The 15,293-nt window shown below is 38.7% G+C and overlaps 1 protein-coding gene across 1 annotated transcript in view; it reads right to left on the bottom strand.

Moving 5' to 3' along the window:
- The window catches only part of LONP2 (lon peptidase 2, peroxisomal), a 175,447-nt gene that overhangs the window by 9,170 nt on the left and 150,984 nt on the right, over positions 1–15,293 (bottom strand). The window contains exon 12 of the mRNA XM_004704690.3: positions 10,446–10,588. Within this exon, the coding sequence (XP_004704747.1) occupies positions 10,446–10,588 (143 nt within the window). The remainder of the gene's footprint in view (positions 1–10,445; positions 10,589–15,293) is intronic.

Raw genomic sequence — 15,293 nt, 5'->3', positions numbered from 1 at the left:
CCTAGCTCTCTCTACAAATAGAGGAAGATCTGGCATCAGAGAGAGACTTAAAGGACTGCTAGTCTCTCAACTTTCTCTCACAGATGTGAGTTGCACTAAGCCATTTATAGTGCTTCTAATTTAACGATTTCTTGTATTGTATATTTATCTGTATATGATTTAACAGTTCATTTCTCATAAATCTAATTATCTTTATGATTTAACATTTCATTTTTCGTTATATATTATCTTTATAAATAAATATATTATATTATCAGGAATTTGGTTTTATCTCTCTAGAGAACCCTGTCTAACACAGGTCTATGTACATATATTTATAGGTTTAGTATGAAGGTAGCAGATGGATATTGGGCCTCTACTCAAGTCCTCCCTCAACTAAAGAACAATTTGTTTTAATAACCTGGCATTCTGTGATGCTCACCTTTCCAACAAGATCACTGAAGAAAAAATGGGTGCTTAAGCTACTGTGGTAAAGAAAGCTGATGGTGCCCGGCTATTACAAGATATAGTGTCTGGGGCCTTAAAGGCTTGAAGTTAAGCAAGAGGCCATCTATCAGGAAAGCAACAAAGCCCACATGGAAGAAGCACACCAATTTGTATGACCACAAGGTATCGATGGGATCATGTATCAGATATCAGAAGACCCAAAGCCCTTCTGTAGACAATTGGACATCCCCTCACAGAAGGGCCACAGGAAGGGATAAGGCAGCCAGGATGCAGTGTAGCACTCGCGAAACACACAAAATTCCTCAAGTTCTTGAATGCAACACCCGCCCCCCCTCCCCAGCCCCCAACTATCATGAACCCAGTTCTATCTTACAGATCTGGCTAGGCCAGAGCATGTACACTGGTACAGTTAAGAGCTTTCAACACAGAATCTAGGACAGATAAACCCGCCAGGACCAATAATGAGAGTAGCAATACCATGATGGTAGGAAGAAGGTGTGGGGAGAAAGAGGGTAACCGATCACAATGATCGCTGTACAACACCCATCCTGCAAGGAGGCGAACAACAGAACTGTGGGTGAAGGGAGACAGTGTAATAATATAAGAAAAGGAAAATTTATACATTATCAAGGGTTCACAAGGGTGGGAAGATGGGGGAAGAATGGGAAAAAGCTGATACCAAGGGCTAAAGGAGAAAAAAATGTCTTGGAAATGATGATGGCAACAAGTACAAGTGTGCTTGATAAAGTTGATATATGGATTGTTGTATGAACTGTAAGAACCCCCACTAAAATGATTTATTAAAATTAAAAAAAAATCAAATTTCATGACAATAAAATCACCAACTGATTAAAAAACACAAGCAAACTTTCTAACTGGTTTTTCTTTTTGGTGTGGATATCACTGACAGCACTGTACTTTAGGATTGATCTTGACATGTTCTTTTTAACAATCAAAATGTCTTTCCTCTTCAATTTGCCAATCCTGTCAAAGTAGATCACATGATTGTATGTTTCCAAATAGCTAGTACTAGTTCATTTTAGGTCACTAATACTTATAGTATCAGTTTTTATGTGTTTCATTTCATTTTTGAGGACTTCCAATTTTCCTAGATTTCTATGTTATACAATCTATGTTCTGATTATTAGTGGCTTATTCCAACTGCTTTTTCTCATTTTGAGTCATGTCACATCAATAAATGATGGCCCAAAAAGGTCTGTTCCATCCATGACATTGAGGTTGACCCCACTTTTGAGTGTGTCTTCCAATTAATGGATCTAAATTCTGACACTTTATCAAACACTGCTTCATTGCTAGTTATAAAATTTTCAATGACTAGTTTTCCAGCAGTTGACCGTCTCTTCCTTCTTTCTAGTCTGCCTTAGTCTGGAAGCTCTGCTGGAACCTGCCCACTAATGGCAGAGTGTCCGGCATCACAGCAACATGTAAGGCACCATAGAATGACAGAATGATGAATTAGAGGTAAGATTGCAGATGCTATCCCATTTTTAAGGGCTTAGACTGTAAGTGAAACTTATATGTGGTATGAAATGAAGTTAGTGGGCACTTGTTTCCAATACTAAACTGAAAAGTCTATTTTAAAAGTTAGTTTTACAGAAGGGCCTCAAAAAGTTAATGGAAAAATTACATGACCTTTCAATTTCATTTTTCTTTGATGAGCTGTGGAAGGACATCAAGAACATCGATCATGAAGAAAGCAGAAAATATGTTTTGGAAATGATGGCAATGTATGTACAAATGTGCTTGATAAAATTGATGTATGGATTGCTTTAAGAGCCGTAAGAGCCCCTATTTAAAAAAAAAAAAAAGGTCAAGTAGAAGCCAGAAGAGACTCTGAAACTTGCTCTTAATAATAGAGTCGTTAAAGAAAATGAAAGAATGATTAAATCAAAGAGTTGGATAGAAAAATTTAAGGTTAGTTCAAAAAGACAAAGTCAAGTATTACACGGAAATGTGCAAAGACCTAGAATTAGAAAATCCAGTTAGAAAACATGCTTAGCATTTCTTAAACTGAAAGAAATGAAAAAAATTCAAGCCTTGAGTTGCAAATCTTTAAAGATTCTGTGGAAAAAAGATTGATGAAGGAAGCAGCCAGAGAAGATGGAAAGAGTACACAGAGCCACTGTATTAAAAAGAACTCATCAATATTCCACCATTTCAGGAGGCAGCATATGAATAAGAACCAATGGTGCTGAAGGAAGACATTCAAGTTGCACCGAAACATTAGCCAAAAGCAAGGATTCAGGAATTTATGGAATTCCAATTGAAATGTTTCAGCAAGCTGATAAAGCACTGGAAGTACTCACTCTTCTATGCCACGTAGAAAGAAAATGTTTTGAAAATGATGATGGCAACAAATGTACAAATAGGCTTGACACAATGTGATGGATGTATGGATTGTGATGAGTTGTATGAGCCCTCAATAAAATGATTTTTAAAAAAAACCAACTAAAAAAAGAGGAAGACATTCAAGGAAATGGCTGCCACTACGACTGCCACAATGGACTCAAGCAGAGGAACCACTGTGAGATTGTTAGGGGACAGGGCAATGCTTTATTTTATTGTGCATAAAACTGCTGTGAGTTGGAACCGACTTGATGGCACCTAACACCAAGGACATGGACTGCCAAAAGAATAAACCATCTATCTTGGCAGACGTATAGCCAGAACACTCCTTAGAAGTGAGGATGGCTAGATTTTGTCTCAAGTGCTTTGTACATGGAGAGACCAGTGTAAGGATAAGGACATCAAGATTGGTAAAGTAGACGGGTAGTGAAAAAGAGGAAGATTCCCTACAAGAAGGACTAACACAATGACTGCCAACAAGGGGCTTAAACATTACAAGAGTTAAGAGCATGGTGCAAGACCAGGATGTGTTTTGTGCTGTGCTGCATAGGGTTACCATGAGTTTGACTGATATAATGGAATCTGCCAGTACAATGGTACCTACCTCTTTAGATAAAAGGGCTTTTCATACGCCACTGACAGCAGCCAATATTGAAGTTTGAATAAAGGATTGGAGAACTATTAAAATGAAAATTATGATTCTCCTTCCCCCAGATATATTCATGTAATCAATAAAAATAATATAACTACAACTGAGTTTGTTGTTATTAAAGAGCTGTGATTTTACTCCTGGGTCCTTCCCGTATAGTCCACCCCTTGACCAGGTTCCAGTATGCACTTTTGAGGATGCATTACCCGCGTGAAGTCTGCTCTATGGAATGTCAAGTGCAGGTAAGTAACATGCAGATTGCCTTGGGCCCTGTAGCTGCTCCCACTCATCCTCTTACTGTGCCCAGAACCCCCACCCCCTTTTCTTTAAAGATGAGCTTAACTGATCTTGTTTATTTAGAAACTTTATTGTATTTGAAAAGGAGGCCTATGCTGTTTCTTTTGTAGTTGCTAATTTAGATTAAGTTCCTAGAAATTAGGAAGATTTCCATTTCTTCACCTATTGATTGAATTCTAGAAGGTAAAAACCACTTATAGAAGTGTGCCTTCTACTCTTCCTCAATGCCAGTTTTCTAAGTTAGTATTTTTTGGTATTAATATATTTTTGGAAAAAAGTAAGGACAGAAAGGGGTGGTATAGAGTTATTGTATAAGAATTTAAAGGATACAAGAATAAAGGATTACAAAACAATAGGAAGTTTTTGGTAGTTAGGGAAACATCTATGTTTTTAGTATGGGCCAGGTTTTATGGGAGATGCTTTCTGTCCCTTAATGCACCAAATTTTCAGAATTAATAAGGTATATACAATTATCCTCAGTGATGCTACTAACTGAAATGTTAGTATTTTAAACCCACCAGCCACTCTACTGGAGACAGATATGAGTCTGCGTCCATAAAAAATTCAGCCTTGGAAACTTTACAGACCTGTTCTGCCCTATATACACAGCTGCTATGAGTCAGAATCAATCAGATGGCAGCAGGTTTGTTTTTTGGTTTTGGTACCAGAGGAATATATCAAACTCAAGGAGGTTGCCTTATCATTTAGAGGTAAGAGATTTTTTCGCGACTCCAAGACCTCCTCTGTCCTTAATTCTGCTTGTCAGAAGCTGTACCATCTTCCTTTCTCCTAGAACAGTCGAAAAGAGTCATATCCTTCCTTGACATCCTGAACTCCTGCTACCATCCTGGGTGTCTTCAATGAATAAGTGGAGACTCATCCACAGCATGGCTTATTAGTTTTTCTAAACACTTCCTTAATTTAGCCTCTCTTCCAAGTCCTTATTACCAACAGAAATGATACATGACTTCTGAAATAGGAAGTTTTAAACATCCTCTTTCTCTGAGCATTACCATTTTTTTTTATTCTTGTAGCTCACTTACATGCAAAACCATCAACTCTACCACTTCTTCATTATACCCAGCTTCCCTTTTCTCCTTGTGTGGCTAACGTACCGTAGATTTGTTACAGTCTTTTCCTTGCAAATAACTCAGTATTCTTGTCCCTTTCTTCAAGATACCCTCCCCAAAGGTATCTTTTCCCTTCGCACAGGTCATTCTTCCACGCGTGTTCATTTCACTTTTCCCATGTCCTGCTCCTATTGCTATCGTTTTTCCCTCCAGCAAAATCAGTTTGGCTTTCTCTGCTAGATTAGTCTTTAAAGCAAGATGCTTTCTTAAAATGCCCTCTTGTTGACCTTCATATTCCTTTTTAGCTACATCATCTCTGCAATCATTCTACACCAGAACAACAACAATAAAACAAACTAACCTCTAAATTCCATGAGGGAGCTTCAAAAAGTTTGTGGAAAAATCCTATTATCTTTTATTTCCAGTTCTCACAAGCTTTCTGGACCCCCCTGCATTTCTTGATTGCCCATTCTCTCTCCAACACACTCCATCGTCCTATCACTTTTTTGAACTCAGTCTGTTAAGATCACCAACAACCTCCATGCTGCCAAATCCAATACACAGTTTTTGAATTTACTCTCTTGATCTCACAACAAAAAATAAACACTGATACTTTTTCTTTCTCAAAGCATTTTGTTTTCTTGGCAATGCAGATTTCTTGTTTCCTCCTACCTGATGTGCTTGTTGCTCCTCCGTCATCTATAGAGTTCTTCAGTCTGTTCCTGGGCTGCTGCTTTTCTGTGTACATTTTCCCTCAAGTGATCACAATATTTTCGGGGTTTTAAATAGCCTCTATTTTATGATAACTCTGTAATTATTATCTCCATCCTGGATCTATCCATGTGCAGTTATCTCTAGTTCGATGCCTCACAGATACATGAAACTTAACATGTTCAAAATGGAAGTTTTCGTTTTCTTTACAGCACTTTTATCGCAAAATATCCCTTCCTATACTAGTTTGCCCACCCTCATTAAAGGGTACTTTCCTCTCTTGGAAACCTGTAACTTTGATTATTTGGTTTCCTTCATTCTGCATGTGTTATCCACCATCAAGTATATCTCTGAAATATATTTCAGATACATCTAAAGTAAAGACATAACTTCACTATGTCAGTAGCATCTTGCTTATTTTCTTCAAAGTATCAATCTCAATTTAATTATTTCTTTGTTTTTATTAATCATTTTATTGGGGTACTGTTACAGATCTTACAACAATCCATCATTCAGTTGTATTAAGTGCACTTGTACATATGTTGCCATCAGCATTTCCAAAACATTTTTTGTTTACTTATTTTTTATTCCCTCCTGTAAATAAGCTTGATGAAGTAGAGCTTATATCTTGCTGGCTAACTACTGTAGCAGTTCATAGTCTGAAATGGTGTGGGAGAAGAGAGAAGAAAGTACAGGGCTTGGAATCAGATCATTTGAGTTTGAATACTGGTTCTATTAATTGCACCCAATATGGATTTGCACAATTCATTTAGTTTCTTTAAGCTTTTTCTTGGTGTGTAAAGTGGAAGAAGAACTGTAGCACAGTGTATGGTCTTACATATAACAATGCCAATCTGACTTCTACAGATGGAAAAGGTGAGGCAGAGTCTGGCGAACTAATTTGGGACTGATGGTCATCACACCAAGGAGCTTTGGTGGAACAGTGGGCTAAGGGTTGGGCAGATTGCAAGGTTATTGGTTCAAACCCACTAGCAGTTCTGTGGAAGAACGATGAAGCAGTCTGTTCCTGTAAAGATTTACTGTCGTGGAAATCCCATGGAGCGGTTTTACTCTGTGCTGTAGGGTTCACCATGCATTAGAATCGATTCAATGGCACAGATTTTGGGTTGGTTCTGGTTATCACACCGTGACAGGTAAGAGAAAAATCTTAGTCTATCAAGTGAAGCCTCTTACAAGTGTGGATAAAATGAAAAATTATTATAAACTTTCACACTCCAGATCTTAAATTCTAAGATACTATATAGTAAGTAAAGTACTACTGGTGATATTATCACTCTACTGTTCAGATTCATATTGGTAAAAGCTGAAACTGTAATAGCTCAACTTCTCAAAAAAAAAAAAAAAAAAAAAAAAAAAAAAAAAAACACGTTTATAGTGGTAGTAAGCAATAAAATTTCTCATTTATGTTCTTTTCGCTCTCACTTTCCCCCAAACTCCAAGACTACCTACCAGCAGTGCACTTAAACACAACAACAGCAGAAATAGATGGGAAAGAAGAGTATATGTACTCGAAACTGGAAATCTTTTGCTTTTACTTCTTGTTGCAAGGAACTGCTGGAATATACTTTTTCTGGAAAGTCTAAAGAAAAGGCCTGTATCTAGACACACAGGAACCAGAGCCTATTTCAGTATATCTTCATTCCCCAAATCATCGAATTCTCTCATAACAGGCTAGCAGATTTTGCACACTTTCTCAACCACAAATTTTTGCGTAAGTTCTCTCAAAACTTCACAATTTAAATCTTTGAACTCGTTAGAATTCAAATCACGGAAATCCCCACTCTGATTCTACTGTTTACTGTGAAGGGTGAACCAGTTATACTCTTACTCAGGGCTTTGGAGAGAGGCTCATTAGGGTCAGTGTTCAGCTCGGACAGAGCAGATAAGATGAGATGGAGGAATCCATACTCACTGAGAATGTTTCAAACAGTCATTGAACAGATCGTCCTCTGCATAATTAATTGTATTTATCTTCTAAAGAGTTACTTTTTTCATTTAGCTGGGATGACAGCTTATGAAGGAGGAGTAGATGATAAAGCTTATGAATAAAAGAGGTATACCTCAGCCATATTACAAACATTTTCTAGGAATTTACCTTAAAAACAAAACAAAACATGTAAGCATCTACAAAATACAAATATATCAAAATGTCTTCAGTAGACATAGACTGAAATGCCTATTTCCTAGTTCCCTTACTTGGTTATGGGTATCAGGCCTTTAAGATAGTTGTGATACAAAGTTATACACTATTTGGGGAGGAAACTAGATATACGGCAGAAATGCATGCAGGTTTAACCATAAAGCAACTTTCATCAGATTCCTGGAAGATGGCACCTGGGTCAAGACTAGCAGCAGTGTAAATGGATTACTCTAAAGTTAAGCGTATATTTTTAGACATTTTGTACGAGTTGATTCCCTACCCCTTATAGTGTAAATAGATTCTGGTAATACATATAATGGAGTACTACGCATCCCTAAAAAGCAGTGATGAATGCATGAAGCACGCTGTTGCATGGGAAGAGTTGGAGGAAATTATGCTAAGCCAAGCAAGCCAAGCACAAAAGGCCAAGTACAACATGAGTCCACTGAGGTAAGCTTAAAAAACACAAGGGACATGGGGAAAAGCCACCAAATGCATACATTCCCGGGGTGAGGCACTCAGGCAGGGGTCAGACCCAACCCAGGGATGCATATGGCAGCCAACAAAAGAGGAGGGGAAAAGAAAACATAAAACAAAAAAGAAGTCACGGATAGTGGGGCAACAGGGCACTAACCCAACGATGGGGAAGGTATTTATGTCTCCACAGGAAAAGGAGAGGGACCAGACCTCAACTTGGTAAGCCAAGCCTTGAGGGCAACATACTGGCATGAAGCAGCAAACTAACAGGTCTGAGGGGCCAGCCCCAACCCCAGCTATGTTGAACCCCTCTCCAGAAGATTGCACTACAGAGGACATGACTGAAGATACAGCTTGGAGAGGGTGGCAAGTCTGCCCAGACCACACAGGAGCAAACTAAGAGGGAAGAGAGTGAGAACCGCTTCATGGCCCACTAAGCCCTGAGAACTACACTCCTCCTTGGAGCAGCCAAGGCACAGAGACCATAGGACCGGCCCCACCACGAGACATGACATCCCTCACTGACCCACAGCACTGCAAGGGATAGCACTGGAGACAGTGTGGTAACTATGCCCGGTCTGAACCCCCCACACCGGGGCAAAACACAAAGTGAGCACAAAAGAGTAGCTTGGGGAGCAAAGCAATGAAGTCCCCAAAGAATCCCCCAAATAGGCTTCAGACTCGGAAGGCAGGGCTTGGCATCTCATCAGACTCGATTGGAAAACATACATAAGGGTCAGCAGACAGATCTGGAACTATTTTAGCCCACCCCCACTCCTTTTTTTTCATGTCCATCTATATAAGATAGGCAAGATAAGCAATCCTGAGGAGAAAACAAAGGGACTAAAGGTTCCGGGGTAACAGGAGAGAGTGGGAGGTAGGGAAAAGGGAGGAGGGAGCAAGAGATCCAAAATTGATGGGAGAGGAGGGTGTAGAACACCTAGGGCTTGATCAAGGGGGATGTAGCAGAGAGGAATTACTGAGTGCCTAATGAAGGTTCAACATGATAGTGGGATAGTGGAAAGTAAAAGGAAATAGAAGAACTAGGAAGCAAAAGACATTTATAGAGGTATAAATATAGGCAAGTGTATATATATATATATATATATATATATATATATGATAAGGATATAGGGCTTTGTACATATAGCTATATGTTAAGTATCAAGGTAGCAGACAGACATTGAGTCTCTACTCAAGTACCCTTTCAACGCAAGAACACTTTGTTATAATAACCTGGCATTCTGTGATGCTCACCTTCCTAACACAATCGCTTTAGTCAAAATGGGCACATAAGCAAATGTGGTGAAGAAAGCTGATGGTGTGCCTGGGGCCTTAAAGGCTTGAAGTTAGACAAGCGGCCATCTAGCAGGGAAGCAACAAAGCCCACATGGAAGAAGAACAACAGTATAGATGGTCATGAGGTGTTGACGAGATCAGGTATCAGGCATCAAAAGACCCAAGACAATCATATCGATGTGAACGAGGGGGGGTTGGAGTGGAGACCCAAAGCCCATCTAGGATCAAAAGGAAGGGAAGGAAACACAATATTCCTCTAGTTCTTTAGTGCTCCCCTCCACTATCACGACCCCAGTTCTATTTTACAAATTTGGCAAGACCGGAGCATGTACAGTGGTACAGATAAGAGAGTTCTTGACACGTGGAATCAAGGACAAATAAAACCCTTCAGGATACCATGAGGGTAGGGGGAAGGTGTGGGGGAGGGGGAATTGATTGCAATGATCAGCGTATAACCCCTCCCCCACCCCAGGGGGTGAACTACAGGAATGTGGGTGAAGGGAGATATTGGATGGTGTAAAATATGAAAAAATAATTTATCATTTATCAGGAGGTCACGAGGGTGAGAGGGTTTAGGAGGGAGGAAAAATAGAGGAGCTGATACCAAGGGCTCAAGTAGAAAGAAAATGTTTTTAAAATGATAGCAACATATGTACAAATGTGTTTGATACAATTGATGTATGGATTGTTATCAGAGCTGTCAGAGCTTCCAATAAAATTATATATAAAAAAATCCTTAAAGCACATACAATAGAAATGTAAAAGCTCTAAGGAGAGAATGGGAGAAAGTCAGAGACACTATTCTCAGGACAGAAATGAATAACAAAGAATAGAAAGCAATACTATCCAGAAAAGATGTTTCCAATCTAACGATAAAATTCATTCTCCCAAAACATGTAACTCTACTCCTTCAAGTTAAGCAACTCCAGAGTAAACCAACGAGTATTAAAGAAATGAGAATGATTACCTCCATTTCATACATCGGGGGTCCAAGGATGTCTTTCAGAGCGTGAAAATCAATCAAAATCGGCATTTCAGGTGGCAGGGCCAAGTCAGTAGTGTCACTGATAGATTCAGGCTTTGCATCTTCTATGATGTGTTCTCTGCAACCTATGAGAGAACACTTTATTTAGAACGTGTAAGACCTTTGCATGCTTCCAAATCCACTAGTAGTAAATATAGAAAATTAGATGGACTTCAACAATGCAGCCCCCGTTATGCATTTATTAAAAGCATGGAATTTACTCTTGCAAATACTGTATATAATCGAGTATAAGCTGACCCGAATATCAGCCGAGGCACCTAATTTTACCACAGAAACTGCATTAAAAATGTGCTGAAAAACTCGGCTTATACACAAGGATATATGGTATATGGAAGCTATGCAGAAAAATAATTTTCAACAACGCTTTGTGCAATCATCTTGTTCATTTACTTTTATTTGCTTATTGTCTTTATCTCTCTTCCCAATATTGGTGGGAGCTCCATGTGGGTAGTTATGGCCTTTAGAAACCAGACATGGAAAGCCTAGAATTATGTAATTGGCACACCTTATCTTCTATATGCAGCCAATATCACATGGACAATCTGATGTGACCGTGGATGTAGGAAGTAAATCATACATATTGATAAAAAGTATAATTACTTATTCAAGACTTGGATACTCCTGACCAAAAGTACACTGATTTAATTCCCTTGTAATTGGATAGCTGCAGGAATTATGTTGAGGGCACAGGTTACCTTGTAGATAGAAGTTACCTTGTAGATAGAAAAGGAGTAGTGAATGTGACCCAGCCACCATTACCAATCCCTTTGATCACAGTCACAATAGAAAGTACCACGTAGAATGGGGAGAAAAGTAGAACAAAATGAAAATGTATGAAAAGACCAGATTGACTGATAGAGTGGTAGAACTCCCATGATTATGGCTCTTACACATCCTTGTAACTTATCCACTCCCAGAGATCATCTTTTAGCCACATAAAGGGCCTGTAAAATGAACACCACCCTAGAAAATTATGCTCCACAGGAAAAAAACAAACAAACAGTCCAAGGCCAAAAATAAACATTTGGGCCTTGCAACCAATGTCAGAGAAAAATGTGTGCATAAATTACTGAATGGAAAACAAATGTGTTCTATAAACTTTCACCTAAATGACAATCACATACATTTTAATAAATTTTCTATTACTGGATCTAGTAGAGAGATTATACTGTTTTAACATTTTTAGACTTCATAATGAATTTGACAACAGACTTTCCGCTTGGAAAGAACTACAAGAAAATGTATAAGCCAAGTGAAGAAAATAGCTATTCAAAGGGACACATTTTTGTAGTTGTTTCTACTCTAATTTCTGCTTTATAGCTGCTCCATTCTTCCTATCTGCATCTGGGAAAGGAGGTAAAAGCTGATCTTCAAGTTGACTGGATTGTACTGCCCGCACAACAATTGGCAATGTTTCCTACTCCAAGTGCTGCCACAAATGAGAACCCACTCAGATTCAAATTGGGGTAAATCTGACAGACGATGGTCCCTCTTCTTTGAAACAGTAACCCCAATGCTCCTAACCATTTCCCAGTGTCTTCATCAAACACATTGATTCCTTTATTTCCTTGGTCATCAGCCCATAACTAACCAGCTGAACAAACTGTAACACTCTTGAGGTACGCTCAACTTGGGTAGATCCGGCACCATTTTTTCCATGTAGCCAACGTGACGTGTTAGTCCAGGTTGAGTAGAGAAACAAATCCAGAGACACTCATATGTATATGAGAGAACTTTATATCAAAGAGTAATTGTATATAAAGAAAACATCCCAGATCAAGTCCATAAGTCCAATATTAGCCCATGTGTCCGATACGAGTCTATAAATTCCTCTTCAGACTCAACAAAGCACATGCAATGATGCCAAATGCAGGAAGATCACAGGCTTGTGGATGAAAAGTCTTGTGGATCCAGAGGCAGTGGAAGCATCTCTAGGGCTTTGACTGCAATCAGAATGGCTCCATGTGGCTTGTAGTAGGAAGATGAAGTAGAGAGAGAAAGAATGTCCCACCTCTAGGGAGGAAAAATAAGTTCCCAGAATCCTCCTGGTGGGTGTTAACTTGTGACCCGATTGACAGGCTAGCCTCCACCCCTTAGCTCAAGTTGACAGGAGACTATGTATAACTGCCACATGACACATTGGGACATTTTGAGCAATCTCCCCATGCTTTAGGTTATTTAGGACCAGGGAAAGCACAAATCTGGATAAAGGAGGCCAATAGGCCACACACAAAAAATCTTAAATCATAGAACCTAATGCCGCAGGCAATGCTCTACTAGAGCAAAGTGAACACGTATTTAAAGCAATAAGCAAAGTATCATCTCACAAAGATGTTAATTAAGAAATAAGGCCCAGCTATATACACAGCTTTAAACCCTCAGTTCTATGGCCTGGGAAAATAAACACAGCAAGATACATGTGTTTTATGGCACTGACTACATTTTCAATTTGTGTAACTATTGTGGAAGGTTTTTCCAAATTATTCTAACTACTGTTAACATAAACTTCTCCCTCAGCTTCTCATCTAATCTTTCAGAGTTGCTGTTGTCAATTTTTATCTCAGGTAGGTAATTTTTCCACATGCATATTCTGTACTAATTAAGCTAACATGTTGCTTGGCTTAAAGATAACTTCAAGGAAGTTCTGATATATGGTGTAAGTATTACCTCAGGGCCACAGATTGGTTAGGTGGGTAAGGAAAGTCACCCAACCTGAATGGCCCTAGGAAGTCAACACTCATTTACCATATATACTCGAGTAAAAGCCGACCCGAGTATCAGCCGAGGCACCTAATTTTACCACAAAAATTGCATTAAAAATGTGCTGAAAAATTTGGCTTATACACAGGTATATACAATATTGTTTTTTGTTAGGGAGCTACCTATAAGGATATAGCAAAAGTGCAGAAAGTAGCTTACGGACAAAGTTATTCACTGAGGTATTATTTGTAATAGCAGCATTTATATCTAAAATACCCAACATTAGAAACATGGTCAAGTAAAGTGTGGTATACCCATTCAATGTATGCTACATAGTCACTAAAATGTTTCCCAAATAGTTTTAATAATGTTAGAAAATTCTTTTGAAATGAGGTTAAATTGGGGAAAGTCTTTACATTTTAGCTGGCATACTTTTTATATATCTATTTATAATTGAATTTAATGATATAATTCAAATATTAACATGTTATCCCAAATTACAAGATTAAGATAATATGAACTGGACCAGTAAATAAATCTCCAATCTTAGCTTTAGCTTCCTAATGCCCTTAAAGAAAGTTACTTTACCTTTTGTATGTAGTCTACTAATTAATAAAACAGGAATAATTAGAGTACTCTCAGAAAGGCAGTTCAAATCTTACAGGTACACTATGGGAGAAAGATGAGGCTAGCTGCTCCTATTAAGATTTACAGCCTTGAAAACTCTAAGGTTTCTGTGAGATGAAAGATACTCAGTGGGCTTTTTTGAAGCACAGGATTGCTGGGAGAGTTTAATTATGCTTAAATCCTTAAGCTGTACAGATGAAAAGAAAATGCTTTGAAAATTATGATGGCAGCATACGTGCAAATGTGCTTGACACACTGGATGAATGTATGGATTGTGATAAGAGATGTAAGAGCCCCAATAAAAGCATAAAAAAAAACCCCTCAAATGATTAGGGCCATCAATGAGGGAATTGGGACCAACTTGAGAACTTTGGCACACAGGGAATACATAGGCTATCAGAAATAGGGAAGGACACAAACACAGAAGAGGCACAAATTGACAAATGGGATATACTGAAGATAAAACACCTGTGTACATCAAAAATTCACCAAGAGAGTAATAAGAGTCCACGGACTGGGAAAACATCTTTAGCAATGACACATCAGACAAAGGCCTTATTACTAAAATCTACAATACTCTGCTAGCTTCCAAAAACAAAAAACTAATTGCTCACTTGAGAGGTGGGCAAAGGACCTGAACAGAAGTTTCACAGGGGCAAAAATCCGAATGACCAACAAACATAAGAGAAAATGTTTCCGATCTTTAGCCATAAGAGAAATGAAAATTAAAACAATAATGAGGTACCACCTAACACCCTCAAAGGTAGCCCAATTCAAAAAATCAGAAAGCAACAAGTGTCAGAGGGGCTGTGGGGAGACAGGAATTCTCATCCACAGCTGGTAGACCTGTAAGTATATACATCCACTATGGAAATCGATCTGGCGATATCTAAAACAGATGGAAATTGAGTTACCATAAGACCCAGCCATCCCCATACTGGGCATATACCCAGAAGAGGCAAGAAACAAACCAAGGCTAGACATCTGTGCTCGATGTTCATCATGGCACAGTTCACAATTGCAAGGAGTTGGAAACAACCCAAATTTCCATCAACTGACGATTGGATTAAAAAATATGGTATATACATACAATGGAGTCATACGCATCGCTAAAAGCAATGATGAACGTATGAAGCACATCACTGCATGGGAAGAACTGGAGGAAATCACGCTAAGCAAAGTCAAGCACAAAAGGACAAGTACAACATGAGTCCACCAAGGTAAGCTTTTTTAAAAAAAATGCAAAAGGGGCATAGGGAAAAAGCTACTGTATACAAACATTCCTGGGGTGAGGGCCAGGTAATATGGCATGGATCAGACCAAATACAGGGATACACATGGTAGACAACTAAAAAGGAAGTGGGGAAAGGTAAAAATAAAAATAAATGGGTAGCGGGGCACAGGGTACTAACCCACCCAAGGGGAGGGTATTGTTTATATCTC

Source organism: Echinops telfairi, unplaced genomic scaffold (genome assembly GCF_000313985.2).
Source record: "Echinops telfairi isolate 266 unplaced genomic scaffold, ASM31398v2 ScPeMD7_2291;HRSCAF=2852, whole genome shotgun sequence".
Classification (NCBI taxonomy): domain Eukaryota; kingdom Metazoa; phylum Chordata; class Mammalia; order Afrosoricida; family Tenrecidae; genus Echinops; species Echinops telfairi.
Note: the sequence above shows the minus strand (reverse complement) of the source record. Positions and strands in the feature narration are given on the sequence as shown.